This window comes from Zalophus californianus, chromosome 12, assembly GCF_009762305.2.
Source record: "Zalophus californianus isolate mZalCal1 chromosome 12, mZalCal1.pri.v2, whole genome shotgun sequence".
NCBI lineage: Eukaryota > Metazoa > Chordata > Mammalia > Carnivora > Otariidae > Zalophus > Zalophus californianus.
The window spans coordinates 20,848,190-20,874,880 of record NC_045606.1 but is presented as its reverse complement, the minus strand read 5'-3'; the positions used below and the strand labels follow the sequence as shown (position 1 = coordinate 20,874,880).

Below are 26,691 nucleotides of genomic sequence, written 5' to 3'. Positions count from 1 at the left end.
CAGCTAGTGTTCAAATCTTGGTTTCTATGTACAATCTCCATTAAGAAGGATTTAGGGACTTTTGGAGAAATGGCTTATCCACGGTGGGGCAGGGAAAGCACGAGATGAGCCTGGGACAGCATGCTGTGCTCTAAAGTAAGGAAGTACTGAAGAAATGATGGTTACGGGTCAAAAGGACACAGAAGGCAACTTGACTCAGTCCAAATCTAGGACAATTTGGGCACCAAAATAAATAGTGAGAGTAATGGATTATAACCCACGAATAAAATGGAAAACCAGGAGTCCACACTGACATAAATGAACAAACTGAAATGAATAGGAATACTTTTATAATTTTAAAGTAGCCATAACATGCATATCAATTACAAAGGGGGAGACTGAATTGAAGTGGAGAAGCCTGACAGACATCACTTTCATCAAGTGATCAAAGTGAACGTCCCCAATCATAGGCAAATCTGAATCCCGTCACTGTTCAATACAATGGGAAGAATACAGCATGATGTCCGTGGTATTTCTAATGAAAATGTGTAACCTGAGTATATTCTTGAGGAAACATCAAACAAGCTCAAATTAAGAGAGATTCCACAATAAAACGGACCTAATCTTCATGTGAAGGTCATGAAAATGATAGACTGAGGGACAGTTGCAAACTGAAGAATAAGGAGACATAGCAATCAATTGCTATGTGTGATTCTAAACCGGATCCTTCAGCATTATTGGGACGTTATTGGAACAACTGGGGAAACCTGAACTGGGTTTGAGGATTTTGATGGTTGACTAAGTGAATGCTCTTGTTTACAGGAATGAGGTGTTATATATATCGGCAACTTACTTTCAAACTGTTTAGGAAAAGTTCTTCGTACGGTACTGGCAACTTGTCTATAAGCTTCAGATTGTTAAAAGTAAAATGTACTGAAAGTTTTACTTCTTTCTTACCAATTTGGATGCCTTTTATTTCTTTTGTCTGATTGCTGCACCTAGGACTTCCAGCACTATGTTGAATGAAGATGGTAAGAATGGACATCCTTGTCTTGTTCTTGATCTTAGAGGAAAAGCTCTCAGTTTTTCATCATTGAGTATGATGTTAGCTGTGGGTTTTTCATATATGGCCTTTATTATGTTGATGTATATTCCCTCTAAATCCACTTTGTTGGGGGTTTTTATCATGACTGGATGTTGTACTTTTCCCAGTGCTTTTTCTACATCTACTCATGAGGCTCATGAGGTTTTTATCCTTTCTTTTGTTGATGGGTTGTATCATGTTGACTGATTTGCAAATATTAAACCACCTATGCATCCCTGCAATAAATTCCACTGATCATGGAGAATGTTTTTTAATGTATTGTTGGGTTCAGTTTGCTAATATTTTGGGGGGACTTTTGCATCTGTGTTCATCAGAGATATTGGCCTATAGTTTTCTTCTTTTGTAGTGTCTTTGGTTTTGGTATCAGGGTAATGCTGGCCTCATAGGATGAATTTGGAAGCTTTCCTTCCCCTTCTATTTTCTGGAATAGTTTGAGAAGAACAGAGATTAACACATTTTTAAATGTTAGGTAGAATTCATCTCTGAAACCATCTGGTCCTGGACTTTGTTTATTGGGAGTTTTTAATTACTGAGTCCATTTCATTACTCATAATCAGTCTGTTCAGATTTTCTATTTCTTTTCCTGACTCAGTTTTGAAAGGTTATACATGTCTAGGAATTTATCCACTTCTTCTAGGTTGTCCAATTTGTTGACATAAAATTTTTCACAATATTCTCTTATAATTCTTTGTATTTCTGTGGTGCTGGTCATTACATCTCTTCCGTCATTTCTGATTTTGTTTATCTGAGTCCTCTCTCTTTTTTCTTTTTTTTAAAGATTTTATTTATTTTACAGAGAGAGACAGCGAGAGCAGGAACACAAGCAGGGGGAGTGGGAGAGGGAGAAGCAGGCTTCCCGCTGAGCAGGGAGCCCAATGTGGGGCTCGATCCCAGGACCCTGGGATCATGACCTGAGCTGAAGGTAGACGCTTAACAACTGAGCCACCCAGGCGCCCCTCTCTTTTTTTTCTTGAGCAGTCTGGTGAAAGGTTTATCAATTCTGTTTATCCTTGCAAAGAACCAGCTCTAATTAATTAATTGAATTTAAATAATAAAAAAAATCAGCTCCTGGTTTCATGGATCTTTTCTATTGCTGGTGGCTTTTTTTGGTCTCAATTTCATTTATTTCTGCTCTAATCTTTATTATTTCCTTCCTTCTACATGACATGAAGCTATATATAGAAAAACCAAAACACTTCCCTTAAAAACTACTGGAACAAGTAAATGAATTCAGTAAAGTCACAGGATACAAAATTAATACAGAAATCTGTTGCATTTCTATACACTAATGAAATAGCAGAAAAAAAATTAAAAACAATCCCATTTACAACTGCATCAAAAAGAATAAAATTCCTAGGAATAAATCAAGGTGAAAGACCAAAGAAATTGATGATGCCACAAACAAATAGAAAGATATTCCATGCTCATGGATTGGAAGAACCAATATTGTTAAAAAGTCCATACTACCTAAAACAATCTACAGATTTAATGCAATCACTATCAGAATACCAACAACATTTTTCACAGAACTGGAACAAATAATCCTAAAATTTGTATAGAACCACAAAAGACACCAAACGGCCAAAGCAAAACTAGAGGTAGGTATCACAATACTAGATTCCAAGATATATTATATAGCTACAGCATGCAAACAATGTGGTCCTGGCACAAAAATAGACACACAGATCAAGGGAACAGAATAGAGTCCAGAAATAAACCCATGCTTATATGGTCAATTAATCTATGACAAAGGAGAGAAAAATATGCAATAGGGAAAAGACAAACTCTTCAACAAATGGTGTGGGGAAAACTGGACAGCAACATGCAAAAGAATGAACCTGGACCACTTTCTTACACTGTACACAAAAATAAACACAAAATGGATTAAAGACCTAAATGTGATACCTGAAACTATAAAACTCCTAGAAGACAACATAGGCAGTAATTTCTTTGACATTGGCCATAGAAGCATTTTTCTAGACATGTGTCCTCAGACAGAGGAAACAAAACAAAGTTAAACTATTGGGACTATGCTAAAATAAAAAGCTTTTGCACAGTGTAGGAAACCATCAATAAAATGACAAGGCAACCTACTGAATGGGAGAAGATATTTGCAAATGATATATCTGATAAGGGGTTAATATCCAAAGTATACAAAGAACTTACACAACTCAACATCAAAAAAACAAATAATCTGATTTAAAAATGGGCTGAAGACATGAACAGACATTTCACCAAAGAAGACATACAGATGGCCAACAAACACATGAAAAAATGCTCAGCATCACTGATTATGAGGGAAATGCAAATCAAAACACAAAGAGATATCACCTCACACCTGTCAGAATGGCTAAAATCAAATACACAAGAAACAACAAGTTTTGGAACACTCGTGCCCTACTGGTAGGAATGCAAATTGGTATAGCCACAGTGGAAAACAGTATGGATTTCCTTAAAAAATTAAAAATAGAATTACCACATGATACAGTAATTCCACTACTGAATATTTACCCAAAGAAAATGAAAACACTAATTTAAAAAGATATATGCATCCCTACGTTTATTGCATTATTTGCAATAGTCAAAATACGGAAACAACCCAAGTGTCCATCATTAGATGAATGGATAAAGTAGTATATATACAAGGGAATATTACTCAGCCATTAAAAAAGAACGAGATCTTGACAACATGGATAGACTTAGGATGTATGATGCTAAGTAAAATAAGTTGGGGAAATACAAATACCATTGTGATTTTACTCATATGTGGAATGTAAGAAAAAAAGCAGATGAACAAGCAAAAAAAAAAAAAAGGCAAACAAAAAAATAGACTTTTAAATACAGAAAACAAACTGGTGGTTGCCAGAGGAGAGGTGGATGGAGGGATGGGTGAAATAGATAAAGTGGATGAAGAGCACACTTATTGTGACAAGCACTAAGTAATGACCGTTGAATCATTATATCGTACACCTGAAACTAATATAACACTGTATGTTAATTACATTCCAGTAAAAAAATAAGTAACAAAAAAAGCATATGCTGAATAAGATATAATGGATTATTTAAAGCAAAAATAATAAATTACATTGCAGAGTTTATAAACACCTAGGAATATAATGCATGGCAACAACAGCAGGAAGCACAGGAGAAAGAAAATGAAAGCGTACTCTTACTAGGTGTTTACCTTATATGTAAAGTGGTAGAAAATTATGTGAAGGTGTAATCTGTGATAAACTGAAAAAGCATTGTTATAAACCCTAGAGCAGCCACTGATAAAGTAAACAAACATTAGCAGCGAACAGTATAGGAATTCAAAGACAAAAAAACAGCTGTATCGGTGTAAGAAAGAGTGTGTTATGGCTTAGAAAAACAACTAAGTGGGGCGCCTGCGTGGCTCAGTGGGTTAAGCGTCTGCCTTCGGCTCAGGTCATGATCCCAGGGTCCTCGGATCGAGCCCCGCGTCGGGCTTCTCGCTCAGCGGGAAGCCTGCTTCTCCCTCTCCCTCTACCTGCTGCTACCCTTGCTTGTGCTCGCTCTCTTCCTTTCTCTCTCTCTGTCAAATAAATAAATATCCTTATAAAAAGAAAAACAACTAAGGATAACATATTAATATGACACAAAAAGAGAAATAATTAGGGCAAGAGTGCTAGACTTTGTTACATAGAGCTCTAAAATTTCTCTCATTGAAAGACTGCACAAGGCGCCTGAGTGGCTCCGTTGGTTGAACGACTGCCTTCGGCTCAGCTCATGATCCTGGAGTCCCAGGATCGAGTCCCGCATCGGGCTCCCCGCTCAGCGGGGAGTCTGCTTCTCCCTCTGACCCTCTTCCCTTTCGTGCTCTCTATCTCTCATTCTCTCTCTCAAATAAATAAATAAAATCTTTAAAAAAAAAAGAGGAAAGAAAGACTGCACTGACAAAACTGAAAGCAAACATCAAGTGTAGAAGGGAAATCTCTGATATATTCCAGGCAAAGAGTTGATATTACCAATATGCAAAGAGCTATTATAAACCAGTAAGCAAATTATAGGAATTCCAATTTAAAAATGAACAAAATACGATAGACAATTTATAAAGAGGAAATTATGGGCAAAAATATCCTTATCCTAACTCCATGCTATACATAAAGGGCAGGATTAGATAGAGACACATAGATACCTTGTTCCCAAATATAACTTGAGCTTAATTCTGTACATTTAGTGGCGTGTATTTAATACATGGGATTTTACAACGTGAAGCTGCCATTAATCAGAATAAGGTGATATTTTACAGCTCTTCTACCATTTATCAGGCAGTCTCACAAAGAAGTTACTTATCCATCAAAAGAGAATATAACCAGTAGTTGGAATTATGGCTTATCTTTCAGAGATCAATTCAATGAATTGTAAGCTGTAACTACATGATTCTTTTTATGAATTCACAATCTAAGGAAAAAAGATAGTATAAATATTTTTCAATAACACAAGCCCATTTACATCCCAGAGTGGAGGTATTATGTGAAGCTTAAAAGATTAGGGATTAAAGATGAAAAAGTAAGTGCTTCAGCATCTGAAACCTGTTCCACCTTAAATGACAACGTATGCTTTAGGGAGGAATGTTTTCCTTCCCTTCTTATTTCCTACAGCTTTACTTTCTCCACTTTTGATGGCTAGATTCATCTTATAGCCATCCAAAAGGATGACCTCTAAAAAAATGAGTTGAACCCAAAGCTAGTTGTAAAAAAACATGTTTCTTTGAAATAGGATTTCCATCATTCACCTAAGGTTTATAAAACCACTCTGTTAATAAACACTGTGAAAATGACTAGTTACAATGCATGAATTCATACGAACCTGTGAGATCACTCTTTCGGGTAACAGTGAAATGTCACATTCAGGAATCTCGCCTGCAAGAGAGGTTCCAGACGCACTTTGTTCAGGAAAAAGTTCTTTAGCAACTACTTTGAGTTTTAACTTGCTTCTCCATTTCAGTAACTGAAGTTCATGTTTTAACATCTGCCATGAAAATAATTGACAAATTCCATGTCACTGTTGTAAAGGTTAAATGAGATAATATGTATATAGCTCAGTGCTCAACACCATGATGGCACCAAATAAACATTCTTTCTTGTCGTTATCCCCGCTACATAAACGATCTTTGTCCATAGCATGGTTAATATTCTCTAGACCGCCAGAGCATTAGGGATCATTTCCATTTGTTGTCAGACATCAATGGCATAGCCAGCAACCTCAAAGGTGTGGTCCCCAACCTCCTCTTTCAGATGAGGAAGCTGAAACCCAAAGAGTCAAGGTTCTGGTAATGATTGAACTGATATTTGGGGCAAGGAAAGGAGGTGGTTAGCACAGAGATAAAAAAGGAGAGTCAGAGGAAAGCATTTGGGGTCTTGCCTGATTTACTGTTATAAAATGTCCCCATTTTAACTTTGAATACATTCCTTAAAACTGCATAATTGAGAAAAAGCCATAAGGGTAAATAAGTGTTACACACACACACACACACACACACACACACACACACACAAGCCTAAGAAAGGGCACACATTGGAGAAGTAGCACCCAGAAGTGTTCCCTGCTTTCTCCGCCCAGCACACACCTGCCTTGTTCACTTCACCCACTTAAGTGAGTGATGGTTAGGCCAAGAAATAACATAGCTAGAAGAAAATGTTTTCTCTAAACACCCAATTGACTATGGAATATACATCTATAATACTATATTATGTATAATATACATTGTTACATATATTAATATCTATCAACTACTACATGCAAAACATTATGCCCAGTGTATGGGGATGATTAAGAGAACAATACTGCCTCAGGGATGTTCAGTTCAAGAGGGGTGTGAAAGGGGCAGCCTCGTCATGTACGGTTACTTATTTGGCCATTAGACAATCACTGTCCAGACGCCGGGGGAGCCAGGGTCAAAATGCTAGCTTAGTACACAGTGTTCAAAAACAATGAGCGCCTGAGTGGCTCAGTCGGCGAAGCAGCTGACTCTTGATTTTGGCTCAGGTCATGATTTCGGGGTCTTGAGATCAAGCCCCGCATCAGGCTCCCTGCTCAGTGGGGAGTCTGCCTGAGATTCTTTCTCTCCCTCTCCCTCTGTCCATCCCCTTTGCAATATTCTCTCTCTCTCTCTCTCAAATAATAAATAAATCTTAAAAAAAGAAAGAAAGAAGAACACTGAATAAGCAGACTAAAACAGTGGTACCTAAAGTATAACTGGTGAACCGGCAACATTGAACATGTACTCCACAAATGCTAGAGGACATCCTCTAAGAACACCAATTCAATACCAGTAGGTGATAAACTTGCAGAGAGCAAGAACTGTGCTTTATGAATCTCAGTGTCCTCTGCAGACTCTAGCACTGTTTCCAGCATAAATCTTTGCATACTCTCTTTGTATGTATATAGTATCACCAATCTCAACATCTGAACCAGGTAGTGATGGGAGGGCATTGATCCTGCCCTTGATGAGACGACTACTAAACAGGGACTTTAATTTCTTATTTTTCTGTTTCTTATTTTCCCCGACTTTGTATTTCAAGACCATTGATAAAACATTACCTATGAAGTAATGTAACTAAAAAATTCCATTTTTCTATGTCTGATCCTAATAGTTACTGTGGGTATTCTAAAACAACATTAAGTAATAATGTACTAATAGCTTAAGCAAACTAGAGATATTTTTAAGTTTGGAGGCATTTGCTTGGGCCCTCTGTTTTAATTGCTTTAATTAAAGTGTCACATCCTTTAAGTTTAGCAATTTAGTAATTTTTAAAATTTATATTAAAATTGTAATTTATTACATTGAATGTTGAAAAAAGAATAATTTAATCTTATCTAGAAAAGAAAAATTTATTCAGTCTTTATCATATCAAATAGTTTCTTTTCCATTTGAGACATCTATATCCATCCAAACACTTGTTTAAACAAAATTTTTCATTTTTATCAATAATTTTAAACAAAATGCTGAAATGATTTGTCCTCAATGTTCACAGTTAAAATAAAACAACAGAATTTTTAGAAAATATTTTTGGTAGATGAAGTATAATTTAAGTTATTAAATTAAAAGAATAAAGAGCCCATCAAAAGTATATAATATTGGGGCACCTGGGGGGTTCAATCGGTTAAGCATCTGACTTCAGCTCAGGTCGTGGTCTCAGGGTCCTGGGGTTGAGCCCCACGATCGAGCCCCACCTCCAGCTCCCCACTCAGCAGAGAGTCTGCTTGTCCCTCTCCCTCTCGCTCTGGCCCTCCTCCCCACTCAGGCACACGCACGCACCCTCTCAAATAAATAAGCAAAATCTTTTCTTGAAAAAGTACATGCTATTCAGTACTTTAGTACTTCCACACATAGCATTATTATCGGAAGCAACATCCATATAAGGACAAAATTTAGTTTCTAAAAAAATTAAGTTTCCAAGATACCATACCAGCTCATCTTCTCTCTTTTTATACTCTTGTCTTGCTTTATCCCTCCATTTAGTTAGGATAGCTTTTAGCTTGTAACGGTGGCACATCTTTTGCATCCGCAATAGTATGTCTAAAGAAAATGTATTGGATTAGTGTGTCTATATAAAGATGTTTCCAAAAAAACAAAATATTTAATATTCTATCATGTTTATAATATGAACCAATATTGCATCTGGCAGTTTTTATTTTATTTTAATTACATCTAAAATTAATTACTTTTGACAGCAGTAGATCTTCACTATGGAAATTTTATTAACCTGTAAATATCACCTTTGCTCTTGGAAATTAAGATGTAGGAGCGCCTGGGTGGCTCACCCCGTTAAGCGTCTGCCTTCGGCTCAGGTCCTGATCCCAGGGTCCTGGGGTCGAGCCCCGCACTGGGCTCCCAGCAAGGAGCCTGCTTCTCCCTCTCCCTCTGTCCTTCCCCCCAGCTCATGCTCACCTCTCTCTCTTTCACATAAGTGAATAAAATCTTTTTGAAAATTAAAAAAAGATATTAAGATGTAATAGATGTAATAACACATCAAGATACATATATGACACATATAATTTTTTTAATCAAATCTTTATAAAACCAGAACTTCCAAACTTATTCATAGAAATATAATTATAAGGTAGTATTCTGATTTTGTTAAATGTCCTATGATTAAATAAATTGCTCCATTTTATGTTTTAACCAAGGGTCCGAAGCTCAAATACAGGGGCCGGGCCAGGAAGGAGGATGACTACGGCAGGCCCCGGGGACACGGCTTAAGAGGGCAAGGGCTTCTTAGCTGAAGCTAACCGTTTCCTCTCAGAATTAGAGGCCCATCAGTCTTATGTTAAAACCTTCAGAGGGCACCTTGGTGGTTCAGTCAGTTAAGCATCCAACTCTTGAATACCGCTCAGGTCATGATCTCAGGGTCGGGAGATGGAGCCCCGCCTCAGGCCCATGCTGGGCGTGGACTCTGCCTCAGATTCTCTCTCCCTCTCCCTCTGCCCCCCTGCCCCATGCTCCCATGTGTGCGCTCTCTCTTGCTCTCTCTCCCTCCCTAAAAAAAAACCTCCAGAGGGTTCACTGTGACTGAGGTACCAGGAGTAACTGATCAAGAGGAAACAATTCTCTGATTTTCAGTAGCCATAAACCAATATTTGGTAAGTGGCTAAAATCTGAGCCAAAGGCTGGAGTTCCCTATTCCTGCTCCGAAGATCATGCACGTGCCCTGTCTACTCATTACAACTACCAAGGGTTTAAGGAAAGGAAAATTCGTTTTCTTTGTTTCCTCATGTATCCATTAAGTGACATATCTGTAAGGAATGGAAAACTCTCTGCAAGAAATAGTCAGTTTTGGTACCTGTGATATACCAGCTCTCTATGAGTAAAAATGATGATAGTAGATCCCTATTTATATTTATATTTGTACATACATCACACAAATCCCTACAGGATTTTATTTCAAACATGCCTGTTTTCTGGTACAATAAAACCCTTTGAGACAACTCTCATTTAAATGTAAGACATTTAATTAGTGGCTTTACATTTCATGACAGTTCTCTAGACATAATGATAAATTCTCTAGCACCAACTGCTGAATTGTTAAGTGTGTTGATTCTTTGAATAAATGAATACAAAAACTAACTACTATGTTAGGCTACTATGTTAGGATTTACCTGTAAGTTGTTTTTTTTGACCTTCCATATAAGATTGCCAAAGACGAAATATGTATTTTTGAAGTCTGAAATTGTCATATTCCATTGCTTTTTCCATCTTTTCAGCCAGAAGTTCATCTTCATTTATAAGAGGTATCACCATGTCTCTCCAAGTGCTATAGGCAGAAGATACAGAAAAATAGTATTTTGATGTTATGGCAATACATTACTAATAAATGGAGAGGGAGAAGGAGTAATAATACCTCCTTTATCTCCTCAAAATTCACAGCATAGAAAGAAATTGTTCAATTATGGTTATTGTCTTATTTCTAGCTAGTCCTGTGCTTCCTTTGAGCTTGTACTTCCCTTTGCTACATTTCTAAAACCCAGTAAAGATCTGAAATGCAGAAGTTTTTTCATAACCTATTTAGAGGCAAAACTAGACCTGACCTAAAGTAATTTTGCCTCGGGGCACCTGGTTGGCTCAGTTGGTTGCGCATCCCACTCTAGGTTTTGGCTCAAGTCATGATCTTGGGGTCCTGGGATCAAGCCCTGCAACAGGCTCTACACTCAGCACAGATTCTCTCTCTCCTTCTCCCCTGCCCCTCCTTCCTCCCCCCTCCCACTCTCTCTCTCTCTCTAAAATAAATAAGTAAATCTTAAAAATAAATAAATAAAAATTTAAAAACTAAAGTAATTTTGCATCGAAACCTCCCTGGACTTGACACATAGCTATTCATAGTCTTTTTAAAATTTCATTTCATATACATTTCACTTCATTTTATATACATATATGTAATATATAGAGAGAAATACTAATATGTTTGAATATGTTTGGTTCCAACATGCTGCCCGAGACACCACTGAGGATGTTCTATAATACACAGAATGTGCAGAAATTACCTTTGCAAAATTTTTTTAAGAAAAGGAATCTAAATTTCAAAACATATCTCCAAGGGTTTCAGATGAAGGGATTATAGATTTACACTTTCAAAAAAAGCAATACCTTGAAGAAGTAAAGAACATATTTTAACTAAGTAAAAGCCAAATAAAAATAAAAGAAATATATAATGCAAAATGGTGGAGACATGACTAAATAGATAAAATCAGAACAACTCGCCAAGAATGAGTTGTTCTTCCTATGGAGAATATTAAGAATAAAAACACAAAGAAGTAAGATGTAAAATCACATTCTTACCAAAAATGGGTCTTTACTAAATGTCCGGTATAAAAAGTACATGCTTTTATCATCAATTCTGGAGTCATCTAAAGTAAATAAATAAATGAAATAGCACACATTAGAAGTAAGTGGAATGCAAAGCCTAACTCCAGAAGATGCAGAGGAAAATGAGAGCAATGATTACCTTGGGCAGTAGGGAGACAGGAGCAGATTAGAAGAACTACATGCCATTTATGTATTTTGTAACTTTATTGTGTATGTCCGTTACCAAATTTTCAAAAGTTAAAATCGCAGCTTAAAATTTTCTCATCGTATTTTATTTACTTTAAAACATTTTAAGTAAGTTCTATGGTATTATTATTATTGTCAGTTGTAGTGATAGGAAGTATAGAGTTGTGGGTCTGCTGGTCACCATTAAACTGAATGATTTTGCCTTCTCAAGAGTATAAAGTGAAATTTTCTTTAAAAAAAAAAAAACCTTACAGGAATGCCTCACCAAGAAGTAATAGGAAAGCCACATAAATTAAAATTTTGGAATATGCTGAAAGAAATGCAAATTTATCTATCATTTGCAACTATTCACAATAACATACATTAACATGTGGGAACAGCTAACTGAGCATTCCTGAAATCATCTGTACCTTCTGTACATTCTTTAATGAGTAAAAATAATATCACATTACACATTTGTTATATGTACATGGTACTGTGAAGTACTAATGGTGTTATTTTTTCTCATGTTTTCACTACCCTGTTTGCCATATAAATAGACATGTGGCCAAACATCTGTTTGGTTCAAATCTCTACCAACTGCCAGAATTCTGAATTCCACTTTTCAAAGACAAATGTTTTTCTCCTTTGCACATTGCTGTAAGTGCTTCGTTGAGGTCATAGATACAACATACACATGTTAATCATGGAGTTATTTAAGGCATACAACAAAGGCCCCCTGATATTCTGCCTGAGGTTCAATGACATTTGGAAATCCTCAGCTTGATGGAGATTATATGTAAATTATGCTTGTGGTGAGGGAGAACATAAATCACTGAAGTCAGTTTTTACTAAATTCTGATTTTCATAAGGGAAAGGAATCCAGAGGAACAAAGAGTATTGGGGATATCACAGCAGGGTGGATAAAACCAGGAAAGGAGGGGCGCCTGGGTGGCTCAGTCATTAAGCATCTGCCTTCAGCTCAGGTCAGGATCCCAGGGTCCTCGGATCGAGCCCCGCATCGGGCTCCCTGCTCCGCGGGAAGCCTGCTTCTCCCCCTCCCACTCCCCCGGCTTGTGTTCCCTCTCTCGCTGCGTCTCTCTCTGTCAAATAAATAAATAAAATCTTAAAAAAAAAAAACAGGAAAGGAATGAAGTGGCAGAAGTAAGGACAAATTTCATCTACAATACAATTTTCCTGCTCTGCCACTAGCCCTTAAATTTCCTAAGATTAAACTTTTTTTAGAAGATACAACCTGGAAAGTACTATATAAATATCTACAATAATATGGCATAGTTCATTTAAAAATGAGCATACTACATGATCAAATGAATGAAAACAAAAATTATAATTCAGCTCGTAACTCTTGAATTCAAGTTTTCTAATAATCAACTCTTTAAATCAGCATAAAAGTGTTCTTTCTATTCTATTCTTGAAAGAAGTTGAAGTCCTCATCAATCCGTGATTTATATGCTGGAAGAGTTTCTCATTCTAATATTCCTTTTTTTTTAAGAGTTCCTTTCCCTAAGTTCTTATTTTAATTTCACATATACTGTTCTCCCAATTAAACAAAAAATAAATAAATAAAAACACCGATAGAATGAAAATAGCTATGATTTTTCCTCATTGTTGGCATCCTCTTGTTTTTCTCCACAGAGAAAATAGCTTTAAGAGAGTGTCACTGGGGGGCGCCTGGGTGGCTCAGTCGGTTAAGCATCCGATTTCTGCTCAGGGCACGATCTCAGGGTCTCAGGATCGAGCCTGTCATCGGGCTCCCTGCTGAGCGGGGAGTCTGCTTCTCCCTCCCCACTCCCCCTGCCTGTGTTCCTGCTCTCGCTCTCTCTCTCTGTCAAATAAATAAAATCTTAAGAACAAAAATGAGAGTGTCACTGGGGCACTGACCTGCAGCAAAGGCTCAAGCCGAGTAAAGCCCCATCCCCCACTTGGGGCTAGGCCTGTGTCAGCGCAACTGATGCTCAGCAGCCCTCTGGCCAGTCTAACCATAAGACCCATGCCGGTACACTCAGTCACACGGTTCTGCTTCCACTGCTCAACGTCTTCACTGTTGCTCCAGCCACTTACTTTCTACTTTTTTTGGGGGGGGCGGTGTCTTGAAATATTTTTTCATTCATTCATTCATTTATGTATTTATATGTATCATTGTTGTTGAAATACAGGTGACACACAATGTTAGTTGCAGGTATATAACAAAGTAATTAAAAACTTCTATACGTTAGTGGTTACCACAACTAGTGTAGTAAAACATCTGTCATCATACAAGATTTTTACATTATTTTTTTAAAGATTTTATTTATTTATTTGACAGAGACAGACACAGCGAGAGAGGGAACACAAGCAGGGGGAGTGGGAGAGGGAGAAGCAGGCTTCCCGCGGAGCAGGGAGCCCGATGTGGGGCTCGATCCCAGGACCCTGGGATCCTGACCTGAGCTGAAGGCAGACGCTTAATGACTGAGCCACCCAGGCGCCCAAGATTTTTACATTATTGACTAGATTCCCTATCCTGTGCTTTTCATCTCCATGACTTATTAATTTCTTAACTAAGAGCTTGTACCTCTTAATCCTCTCTTCCATTTCCCGTATTCCCCACCCACCTCACCTCTGGCAACCATCGGTTTGTTCTCTGAATGTATGAGTCTGTTCTGTTTTTTGTTTGTTCAGTCATTTCTTCTGTTTTTTGGAGTCCACATGTAAGTGACATCATCTGGCTTTTGTCTTCCTCTAACTTATTTCACTTAGCATAACAGCCTCTAGGTCCATCTATGTTGTCACAAATGGCAAGATCTCATTCTTTTCAAATGGCTGGAGAATATTCCATTATATATATGTACCACCTTTTCTTTATCCATGTATCATCTATTGATGGACACTTGGGTTGCTTCCATATTTTGGCTATTATAAATAATGCTGCAGTAAACATAAGGGTACATATATCTTTTCAAATTAGTGTTTTCATTTTCTTCAAATAAATACCCAAAAGTGGAATTAATGGATTATATGGTATTTTTAATTTTTTGAGGAAACTCCATACTGTTTTCCATATTAGTTGCACCAATTTACATTCTCACCAACATTGCACAAGGGTTCTCTTTTCTTCACATCCTCACCAACACTTGTTATTTCTTGTTTTTTTGATACAAACCATTCTGACTGGTGTGAGGTGATATTTCATTGTGGTTTTGATTTTCATTTCCCTGATGATGAGTGATATTGAGCATCTTTTCATGCATCTGCTGGCCATCTGTATGTTATTTTTGGGAAAAAAAAGTCTATTCAGATCCTCTGCCCATTTTTAATTGGATTATTTGTGTTGTGTTTTTTGGTGTTGAGTTGTATAAGTTCTCTATATATTTTGGATTTTAAGCTCTATCAGATATATTATGTGCAAATATCTTCTCCCCTTGAGTAGGTTGTCTTTTCATTTGTTGTTAGTTTCCTTTGTCATGCAAAACTTTTTATTTTGGTGTACTCCCAGCAATTAATTTTTGCTTTTGTTTCCCTTGCCTGAGAAGACTATCCATAAATATGTTGCAAAGGCTATTGTCCAAGAGATTACTGTCTATGTTTTCTCTTAGAAGTTTTATGATTTCAAGTCTCACATTTAGGTTTTTAATCCATTTTGAGTTTATTTTTGTGCATGGTGTAAGAAAGTGGTTCAGTTTCATTCTTTTACGTGTAGCTGTTCGGTTTTCCCAACACCATTTGTTGAAGAGACTGTCTTTTACCCATTGTACATTCCTGCTCCCTAGACTATTCTTTAGGGATCATTCAAATAGTTTGTATAATCCTCCCTCCTTTGTCATAGTTTAATTGACAGTGTAATTGTGGGCTTATTTCTGGGCTCTCTTTCCTATTCCCTTGATCTATGGGTCTATTTCTGTGCCAGTACCATACTGTTTTGATTACAATTGCTTTGTAGTATAGCCTAAAATCTGAGATTGTGATACTTCCAGGTTTGCTCTTTCCCAAGATTGTTTTGGCTATCCAGGGTCTTTTGTGGTTCCAAAAATATTTTAGTATTACTCAAGTTTTGTAAAAAAAAAAAAAAATGCTGTTTGTATTTTGATAGACATTGCCTTAAGTCTGTAGATTGCTTTGAGTATTATGGACATTTTAACAACATTAATTCTTCCAATCCATGAGGATGGTATGTCTTTTCATCTGCGTCATCATCAATTCTTTCATCGATGTCTTGTAGTTTTCAGAGTATGGGTCTTTCACCTCCTTGGTTAAGTTTATTCATAGCTTGTTTATTCTTTTGATGCAATTGTAAATAGAATTTTTTTTTATTATTTCTCTTTCTGCTACTGTGCAATATATTAGTGTATAAAAACACAACAGATTTCTGTATATTAATTTTCTACCCTGCAACTTTAGTGAATTCGTTTAATCCTAATAGTGTTCTGGTGGAGTACTGGGGGTTTTTATATATTATATGATGTCATCTGCAAACAGTGACAGTTTTACTTCTTCCTCACCAATTTGGATGCCTTTTATTTCTTTTTCTTGTCTGATCGCTGTGGCTACGACTTCCAATACTATGTTGAATAAAAGCAGTGAAAGTGGACATCCTTGTCTTCTTCCTGATCTTAGAGAAATGGCCTTCAGTTTTTACCATTGAGTATGATGTTAGCTATGGGTTTTTCATATATAGCCTTTATTATGTTGAGGTGTGTTTGCTGTATACCCACTTCATTGACAGTTTTATCATAAGTAGATGTGTATTTTGTCAAATAATTCTGCATCTATTGAAATAATCATGTGATTTTTATCCTTCTTCTTGTTAATGTGTTGCATTGTTTTGATTGATTTGCAAAGATTGCATCCCTGGAATAAATCCCACTTGATTGTAGTGGTCAATCCCTTGAATGTAAAGTTGAATTTGGTTTGCTAATATTTTGTTAAGGATTTTTGCATGTATGTTCACCAGGGATATGGGCCTGTAGTTTTCTCTTTTAGTAGTGTCTTTGTCTGGTTTTGGTATCAGAGTATTGTTGGTCTCATAGAATGAATTTAAAGCATTCCTTCCTTTCTATTTTTTAGAATAGTTTGAGAATGATAGGTATTAACTGTTCTTTAAATGTGTGGTAGAATTCACCTGTAAAGCCATCTTGTCTTGGAGTTTTGTTTGTTAGGAGCTTTTTTTTATTATTACTGATTCAATTCAATTTCATTACTCGTAATTGGTCTGCTCAAATTTTCTATTTTTTTCCTAATTCAGTTTTGGAAGACTGAATGTTTCTAGGAAATTATCCATTTCTTCCAAGCTGCCCAATATGTTGGCATATAATTTTCATAGTATTCTCTTTTAATCCTTTGTATTTCTCTGATGTTTGTTATTTTTCCTCTTTCATTTCTAAAAATATTTATTTGCATCCTCTCTTTTTTTCTTAATGAAACTTGCTAAAGGTTTATCAACTTTGTCTATCTTTTCAAAAAACCAGCTCTTGCTTTCATTGATCTTTTCTATTGTTTGGTTTTTTTTTACTCGCTTTCATTTATTTCCACTCTAATCTTTATTATTTCCTTCCTTCTACTAATTTAGACTTTGGCTTTGTTAGTCTTCTTTTTTTAGTTCTTCGAGGTATAAGGTTAGATTGTTTGAGATTTTTCTTGTTTCTTGAGATAGGCCTGTATTACTATAAACTTTTCTCTTAGAACTTCTTTTGCTGTGTCCCAAAGATTTTGCACCCTTGTGTTTCCATTTTCATTTGTCTCCATGTATTTTTTGATTTCCAATTTGATTTCTTCTTTGACCTATTGCTTGTTTAGTAGCATATTGTTTAGATTCCATGTGTTTGTGTTTTTTCCAGTTTTTTTTTCTTGTAACAGATTTCTAGTTTCATATCATTGTGGTTAGAAAAGATGATTGATATGATTTGAAACTTCTTAAACTTATTGAGGCCTATCTTGTGGCCCAGCATATTATCTATCCTAGAGAATGTCCCATGTGTACTTGAAAAGAGTGCATATTCTGCTGTTTTTGGATAAAATGTTCTGTATATATCTCTTAAGTTCATCTGGTCTCATGTATTGTTTAAAGCCACTGTTTCCTTCTTGATTTTCTGTCTGGATGATCTATCAGTTGATGTACGTGCGGTGTTAAATACCCCTAATATTATTGTATTACTGTCAATCTCCCTTCATGTCTGTTAATATTTGCTTTATGTATTTAGGTGCTCCTATGTTGTGTGCATAGATATTTACAATGGCATTCCCTGGTTGGATTGATCCCTTTATCATTATGTGATGTCCTTCTTTTTTTTGTTGCAGTCTTTGTTTTAAAGTCTATTTTGTCTGATATAAGTGTGTTACCCTGGCTTTTTTTTTTCTTCCCAGTTCCATTTGCACGGAATATCTTTTTCTATCCCTTTACTTTCCATGTGTATGTATCTTTAGATCTAAACTGAATCTCTTGTAGGCAGCATATTGAGGGGTCTTATTTTTTTTACCCATTTGGTTATGCTATTTTTTTTAATTGGGACATTTAGTTCATTTATATTTAAATTAATTATTGATAGATAGGTATGTACTTATTGCCATTTTGTTAATTGTTTCCTGGTTGTTTTTGTAGTTATCTATTCCTCTCTTCTCTTGCTCTCTTTCCTTGTGGCTTGATGACTTTCTTCAGTGTTATGCTTGGATTCTCTTCTCTTTATTTTTTGTGTATCTATTACAGGTTGTTGATTTGTGGTTACCATGAGGTTCATAAAAAACACCCTATGTTACAGTCTATATTAAGGTGATGGAGGCTTAAGTTTGAACACATTCTAAAAGCACTAACTTTTTACTCTCCCCTTCACATTTTATGTATCTCACATCATATTTTACATCTTTTTACTTTGTGTAACCCCTAATTGTTGTAGATATAATTGATCTTACTACTTTTGTGTTTTAACTCCATATTGGCTTTATAAGTAGTTAATCTACTATTTTTACTATATGTTTGCTTTTACCAGTGAAATTTTTTCCTTTCCTAATTTTCTTCTAGGCACGGTCTTTTCTTTCTAAGAATTCCTTTTAACATTTCTTGTAAGACTGGTTCAGTGGTGATGAACTCCTTTAACTTTTTTTTTTTAAAGATTTTATTTATTTATTTGAGAGAGAGAGAATGAGAGATAGATAGCACAAGAGGGAAGAGGGTCAGAGGGAGAAGCAGACTCCCTGCTGAGCAGGGAGCCCGATGCGGGACTCGATCCCGGGACTCCAGGATCATGACCTGAGCCGAAGGCAGTCGCTTAACCAACTGAGCCACCCAGGCGCCCGAACTCCTTTAACTTTTGTTTATCTAGGTGGCTTTTATCTCTCCTTCAGTTGGATGATAATCATTACTTTGGTCTTTATTAAATGTATTGCTTATCTCCATTTTGTTTAGCTCTTTTTCTGTGATTTTGTCTTATTCTTTCATTTGGGACATATCCCTCTGTCTCCCCCATTTTGTCTAACTCTCTGTGTCTGTTTCTATGTATTAGGTAGGTCACCTATGTCTCCTGGTCTTGCAAGTAGTGACATTGTATAGATGAGGTCCTATGGTGCATAGTAGCACAGTCCCCCCAGACACCAGAACCAAGTGCTCCAGGGGTATCCCCTGTATAGGCTACATGTGTCCTCCCATTGTGGCTGAGTCTTGATTGCTGTGGGCCCACTGGTGGGTAAGACTGGCCCTTGGCCTGGCTCTCTGCAATTAGTTGCTGTGACAGTTGTGGATGCACTACTAATAGGCAGGTCTTGTTTCCTATGCAGCCAGCTCAAAGGCCCTGCTGGAGAAACTGCAGGTGGGCTGGTGTGTGGGGTTATCTCCCCATGTCTACAGACCAGGGGTCACTTTGGAGAGGGACTGGTTCTAGCCAGGGATGCCTGCCAGGAGCCACTTTGGAGGGACACCTCCCAAGGTAGGTGGGTTGGATGGGGTGAGGCTGAAAGAGAATGCCAGGGCCAGCAGTGCTAGTAATCAATAGATGGAGAGTATTAAAACAGGCTCCCACAAGCATGCAGCTATCTCGGCTGGGGGAGGGCAAGAAAAATGGCTTCCCCTAGCACTTCTGTTCCCAAAGAACTCTCCTGCAGATCCAACACATGTCCTAAAATTAGTCAATAAGTCTCTTTCAAGTATACCCCAGGCACTTTTCAAATTTCTGCTTCTGTGCTGCATCGCCACAGATTCATTTAGTATCCTGGATCTTTAAGGGTGGAGGCTTGGCTCCCTATCACCCTCCAGCTCTCTCAGAGTTAAGCCCTGCTGATTTTTAGAGCTCCCAGAGTTAAGTCCCACCGATTTTCAAAGCCAGGTGTCATGGGGACTCATCTTCCCAGTGAGGGTCCCCAGGGCCAGTGGTGCCTGGTGTGGGGTCTGATCTCCTCACTCCTCTGTGCTTGCGGTGTCCTTCCCATTTGTGGTTAGTCACACAAGGGGTTTGGTTCCTGACCATATCTCCACCCCTCCTGTGCTTTTGAATGTGGACTTCTCTCTGCAACTACCTGTGGAAGATATGATCTGCCAATCGTCAGCTTATTTCCAAAGTTAGGTGCAATACATGTAATAGCTATTGACTTGGTGTATGTGTGGTGCGCTCAGGGTCCTGCTAGTCCACCACCCTCCCCACTGCTTTCTACTCTTGATAGCTGCTGTATATTAGTAACTGCTAGTGACCAGAAAATATTCTTTCTCTCACTTTTTTACTCTAGCTGATAGGATTGCACAGAGTTGGAGCTCAGCAACTATGTATGGACTAACTGACTTCCTGGGAAAACTGCCAATTCTTTGCCAGCTGGCTTCTAAAAATGAAGAATCAAGGATTCAAGCAATGACTGTGGGGAAGTTGCTGGATAAAAAGCAACCTGGCATTGGTATAAATGGCCTCAGAGTGAGTGCTCTGTTTCCAGGCCCTCACAGACCACTCGCACCAATTTCTCACAAGGGTTGTTACACATAGACTGAGTGATAATTGAAGAAAAGGAGAAGGAGAGGAAGGTCCATCTCTATACAATTTCTGAGAGTCCAGTTATATGATAAGATCAGCTCTGAGTCTGGAAATAAAAGAAAAAAACATTCTGCCATGGGAGATGGTTCCTAAAGTTAGAGTGGCAATGTCTCAATAACGAATTGGTTGCAAAAGAATTTTTTCAACATTTATTTAGAATTTGACACTGCTCTTTTCTTTTAGGCTGGTGGCCCCTTCTCTGGAGGCCAATTAGAATCTCCTGTGAAACTTAGTAAACTACTCATGCCCACTCCCCCACCTCTGTAGGAACTATCACTATGATGAGTTGCTATTACTACTGAGACTATGTCTCATCCATTGCATTAAGGCCCTCTGTTTTAAACTGAGTTCCAACAGAATACAATATGATTCAGTGAAAATGTATTCAACACACTAGTTTCAAAGAAACATTTTTTATAGTTTGGAAGAAAGATAAAAAGAAGTAAAATACAATATTGATCTCTTTTTTAAAAGATACCACATGTAGCATATTACAACTCAGTCTTAAAAATATTTTATTAAAAAAATTTCAAACTCACAAATTAGAATAAATACCTAATACCCATAGTCTACATTTAACATTGTCAATGATGTCTCTGAAGTATATAAAGTATACAAACCAAAACTTTTAGTATCTATTTCTAAAATATAATCACATTTTCTTCACAACCACAACTGCATTATCTCAACTTAGACAATTAACAATGATTGCTTCATTTCATCTAATCCCCACTCCATATCCTAATCTCTAGAATTTCCCCCCCAATATCTTAGTTTCTTCAAACTAGCGTCTAAACAAGGACCGCATGTTGGCACTGATGACTCAGTTCATTTGAAGGATTTCCCACATTTTTCTTCATTCTCCTTTTCTGTATTTTTCAATGTTTAATGACTATGAAGGGCAAACAAGGCATGGTCCCAGACTAAATCTGATGAATTCAGTTATCTGGGTATCTTTAGTATATTTTTACAGAAAAAGTTCTAGAAGCCAATTTGAATGATTTGTTTTGAATTTGTTTTATGAGAGGCTGAAAAAAGAGTTTTCTCCTATCATCTGAAAGAATGACTAGAAGGCAGGGGGTGTGTGGTGGGGTGCTGCATAGCATCGGTCTCAGCTCCATGGATTGGGGGTCAGAGCCTTAAGGAAAAGGAGACTGCAGGGAAAATCCCAAAGAACTGCTCTTATCGGACACTTGGCACTATTTGTGTAACACAAAGTGAGAGAAGACATTTCCTCCACTTCTGTTCAGCACACACACAGCACAGTGTCATCCACTTTTGTCTGACTTTGAAGTTCTGAAAATTTGAAATAATGTGATAAAAATATTACAAAAGTCTTACATTGTGCCAAATTTTGAAATAATGCAATCCCTCCAATTAAAATTTAATCAAGAAGCATTTCATTCCAAAGCTACTGGGAACGTGTATGTTTTAAGCTCTTGCCACATAGTGGTACCATTTCAGCAGGCAAACAATTGTGGAATTAGTCTTAAAGTGCAAGTTTGACTGATTCGAGGTCTTCATAAAAGTATCTCTTTCAAACAGTGTGACCACCAGATATGGTTTGAGTAGAGCAATGAGTCCAGAGAAAGGAGCATTATTGTGGCATTTTAAGGATTTGTGATTGAAGAAGCCTAGGGCTCCACCTGCGTTAGACTTTGGGGCTCTCAAGAAGGCAAGAGCATCAGTGTTAAGGCTCCATCTTCAGGCAGCTAAATGGGCTGAGACAGACCTTTAAGAGGAATTCTTGAATTCACACAGGACAGCTTTGGGATTCCCAGATACAACTGGTTGGAATTTTAAGGGGAAACCAACCTTATGAAGATAGGGACTAGAGGCAGTGAAATTTGGAATATTACTATCAACATTGTTTTCCTTGAATCCCAGGCTGATGAGGCCTGGGAAATTTTGTAATAAATGGAAAAAAAATGAAATATCATTACAAACCATAAATGCTAACTTACAAACAGATACTGAATTTATGGTTCTTTAATGTCAGCAGTAATTGGTCCCCTTAATTTTTAACTTTGTTAGACACTATCCATTTATTATATCTGAGAAAATTGATGCATTTCCATAATGCCAATAGAAAAAAATTTTACTTCTATAATATTTGAAGTACCTAGCACAATATTAGGAATCTGGTAAGAACCAAACAAAAAATAAATGTAAATTATTAAATTCATATTATAATTTTTGTTTTTTAGTATAACAAACTTTTTCTTCTGGTAGGCAATTCCTTTTTTTGCTCGGTTAATTCTTTTTTTTTTTTTTTAAAGATTTTATTTATTTATTTGAGAGAGAGAGAATGAGAGAGAGAGAAAGCACATGAGGGGGGTAAGGGTCAGAGGGAGAAGCAGACTCCCTGCTGAGCAGGGAGCCCGATACGGGACTCGATCCAGGGACTCCAGGATCATGACCTGAGCCGAAGGCAGTTGCTTAACCAACTGAGCCACCCAGGCGCCCTTGCTCGGTTAATTCTTGAGTCAGAGATCATATATTAAATTATCTTAACATATCTCATCGTATTTTAAAGTATCATGTCTTTACTTCATTCATGAACTTCATTAATATCCCATATAGCATCATTCTAGAATAATGCTAGCAAGATAGTATGGGTTTTGCTACGGATTGAATGTTTGTGTCCCCTAAAATTCTTATGTTGAAACCTAATCGCTAATGTGATTAGCGGGGCGTTTTGGAGATGATTAGCTCATGAAGATGGAGCCTTTATGGATGGTATCAGTGCCTTTATAAAAGAGACTCCAGGGAGCTCCCTCACCCCTTCTGCCATATGAGGTAATAGCAAGAAGATGTCAGTTTATGAACCAGAAACTGGGCTCTCACGAGACGTGGAATCTGCCAGCGCCTTGATCTTGGAACTCCCAGCCTCCCAAACTGTGAGAAACAGACTTCTGTTGTTTATAACTGCTATATTTTGTTATAGCATCCTAAACAGATTGAGACAGGGTTTACAAATATGTGTTGAATGCATTACTTCAAATCCCTCCCGACTCTGATTTTTTTTTATTTTTCATAGGCTGGAAAAGTTCAGAGTAATAACAAAAATACTAAAAAGAAACCATGTCTTTAATACAGAAATGAGCAGTGTCTGTAATAGTGCTATGATGTGGTATAAAGTGTTGGATTTATATAAGTGATTTTCTTATACTTTTTATCTTCTGCATATTGTTGAAACAATCTTTAATGCCCAAGGGGCTCTTATGCCTGGAGACAAACATTGCCTGATATTTGTATTTTAGGGCTCTATTTAATAAACACATATTTAAATAAATACCACTTTGAAAAATCAATTTTCTTAAACATGTAAATGTTTATTACAAATTTTAAGTAAAGTCCCTGAAACAATTTAAACAAAATTAAAAACTTATGCAAATGTTCTTTAGAACTCTCAAATGCCATACATAGTGGACAAGTATACAAAAGCCCTATCGTCAACTATTATTACTTACTTTACACTTAAATTTATCCTAATGTAAACAACGTGAATCCAGTTCATATCTTCATTATTTCTCACCTTCATTATTTTTATTCCTTCCAGGTTACTGTAATACTTAGTTTGATGCCTTCTCAAGAAAGAGTAATCTACCAAATTTTAAAAGAAAAAGGATATTTTGCAAACCAGCAAGGATATAGGATGTGGTTATCGACCAATTGATTCTCATTTGGGACACAGGATCTGCCTGCCTCTCCCAAATGATTAAAACCCTAGCCACCAGGGTCATAGGGTTAAGTTGCCTTTTCATAGTTAAACTTTGTTACACCAGTATGCCCCCATAACATCATTTATAAAGGGAGCAATCTCAGGGACACCAGCGTAGCTCAGTCGGTTAAGTGTCTGCCTTTGGCTCAGGTCATGATCTTGGGGCCCTGGGATCGGGCCCCGCATCGGGTTCCTTGCTCTGCGGGAAGTCTGCTTCTCCCTCTCTCTCTGCCCCTCCCCCTGCTCATGCTCTCTCTTGCTGTCTCTGTTAAATAAATAAGTAAAATCTTTAAAAAATATAATAAAATAAAAAATAGGTCCAGAGCAAGATGGCAGAGGAGTAGGAGACCTGGATCTCGTCTGGTCTCAGGAATTCAGCTGAACAGGGATCAAACCATTCTGAACACCTACGAACTCAACAGGAGATGGAAGAGAAGAATAGCAACAAGTCTCTGAATAGAAAAGCGATCACTTTCTGGAAGGTAGGACGTGCGGAGAAGTGAATCCGAGGCGATATTCGGGAGGATAGACGGCGGGGGAGGGGGCCTTGTCGGCCGCTTCTGGCAAGTGATAGAGCCGCGGAGCACAAAATCGCAACTTTTAGAAGTCGGCTCTGCTGAGGGACGTCGCTCCAGTGGCTAAGCGGGGGGTGGAACCCTCGCCGGACAGTGTGGTGTCAGGACCCTCGGGGTCACAGAAAGACCGGGGGTGCCTGAGTGCGGCAGAGCTCCCAGGGATCGGAGCAGGAAAGCCAGAGGCAGAGACAGAGCCGAGGTGCGGGCTCTCAGCTCAGGGTTGCCATAAACCGTGATCTGTGGCACAGTCCGGCCACTGCTCCTCCAGCAGGGACCCAACAAGCGGCAGATCTGGGGAGACTCCCTTTCCTCCTCCAGGAGCAGCGTGGGAGCGCACCACAGAGAACTGCTGGGTTGGGAGACTCCACACGGAGTCGGGAGCCAGATGATAGAAATGCTCGGTCCCGGGCCGGGTGAGCATGGAGTGTGGCCGGAGACCAGGGAGACGGGAGTGACTGACTGCTTTTCTCTGGGGGCACACTGAGGAGCAGGGCCTCAAGTTCTCGGCTCCTCTGGGGCGGAGATTGGGAGGCCACCATTTTCACTCTCGCCCTCCAAAGCTGTACAGAAAGCTTGCAGGGAAAAAAAACTCCCGAGAGCAAACCCGAGCAGATTGCTTACCCCGGACCGGCAAGGGCGGGGCAATTCTGCCTCCAGCAAAGACATTTGGGAACCACGGCAACAGGCCCCACCCCCAGAAGAGCAGCAAGAACAGCCAGCCAAGTCCAAATTTACCGATCAATGAGAACGGGAGAACTCCAGCGCTAGGGGAATACTGCACATAGAATTCATGGCTTTTTTTACCATGATTCATTAGTCTTTCAAAGTTAATTTTCTTAATTTTTTTTTAATTTTTCTTTTTCCCTTTTTCAACCAACATCTTCTCAATCCGTTTTTTAAAAAAACATTTTTATTTTTCATTTTTAGACTCATATTCTATCCCTTCATAGTAGTTACCATTATTTTTGGCATATATATATATAAGTTGTTCTCTCTTTAAAATTTTGAGATACAGTTTCTTCTAACAGATCAAAATATACCCTAAATCTCTAGTGTATGGCTTTGTTCTAGTCTCCTGCCTGATCACATTCTCTCCCTTTTTTTTTCTTTCTTTCGTTTTTTTTAATCCTCTTCTTTTTTCAAGCACCTTATCAATTCCTTTTTCAAAATTTTTAATAATTTTCTTCTTTACATTCATATTCCATCCCTTCATTGTATCAACCCTTATTTTGTACATATATAAGTCTTTCTTTAAAATTTTAGGAGGCACTTTCTTCTAAAGGACTAAAATACACCCAAAATCTAGTATGTGGCACTGATCTATGCACTAGCCCGATCATATTTGATCGTAGTCTGTTTTTTTTTTGTATTGTTCTGTTTTTGTTTGTTTTTTTCTTTTTCTTTTTCTTTTTTTTTTTCTCTTTCTTTTTTCTTTCTTTCCCTTTTTTTTCCCCTGGTTTCAGGACTTTTCTGATTTGTTTAGAGTATATTTTCTGGGGACGTAGTTAAACTGTTAGCATTTTGTTCTCTCATTCATCTATTCTCCTCTGGACAAAATGACAAGATGAAAAAAATCACCTCAACAAAAAGAACAAGAGGTAGTACCATCTGCCAGGGACCTACTCAATATGTACATTAGTATGATGTCGGACCTAGAGTTCAGAATCGTGATTTTAAAGATACTAGCTGGGCTTGAAAAAAGCATGGAAGTTATTAGAGAAACCCTTCCTGGAGAAATAAAAGAACTAAAATCTAACCAAGTCGAAATCAAAAGGGCTGTTAATGAGGTGGAATCAAAAATGGGGGCACTAACTGCT

At 37.7% G+C, this 26,691-nt stretch overlaps 1 protein-coding gene across 1 annotated transcript in view; it reads right to left on the bottom strand.

Annotated features, from left to right (window-relative positions):
• Nucleotides 1–26,691, bottom strand: part of FBXL13 (F-box and leucine rich repeat protein 13) — a 248,449-nt gene that overhangs the window by 197,861 nt on the left and 23,897 nt on the right. Inside the window, exons 4-7 of the mRNA XM_027573273.2 lie at nucleotides 11,385–11,452; nucleotides 10,208–10,362; nucleotides 8,518–8,627; nucleotides 5,915–6,076 (exon numbers count right to left, since the gene is read on the bottom strand). Of these exons, the coding sequence (XP_027429074.2) occupies nucleotides 5,915–6,076; nucleotides 8,518–8,627; nucleotides 10,208–10,362; nucleotides 11,385–11,452 (495 nt within the window). The remainder of the gene's footprint in view (nucleotides 1–5,914; nucleotides 6,077–8,517; nucleotides 8,628–10,207; nucleotides 10,363–11,384; nucleotides 11,453–26,691) is intronic.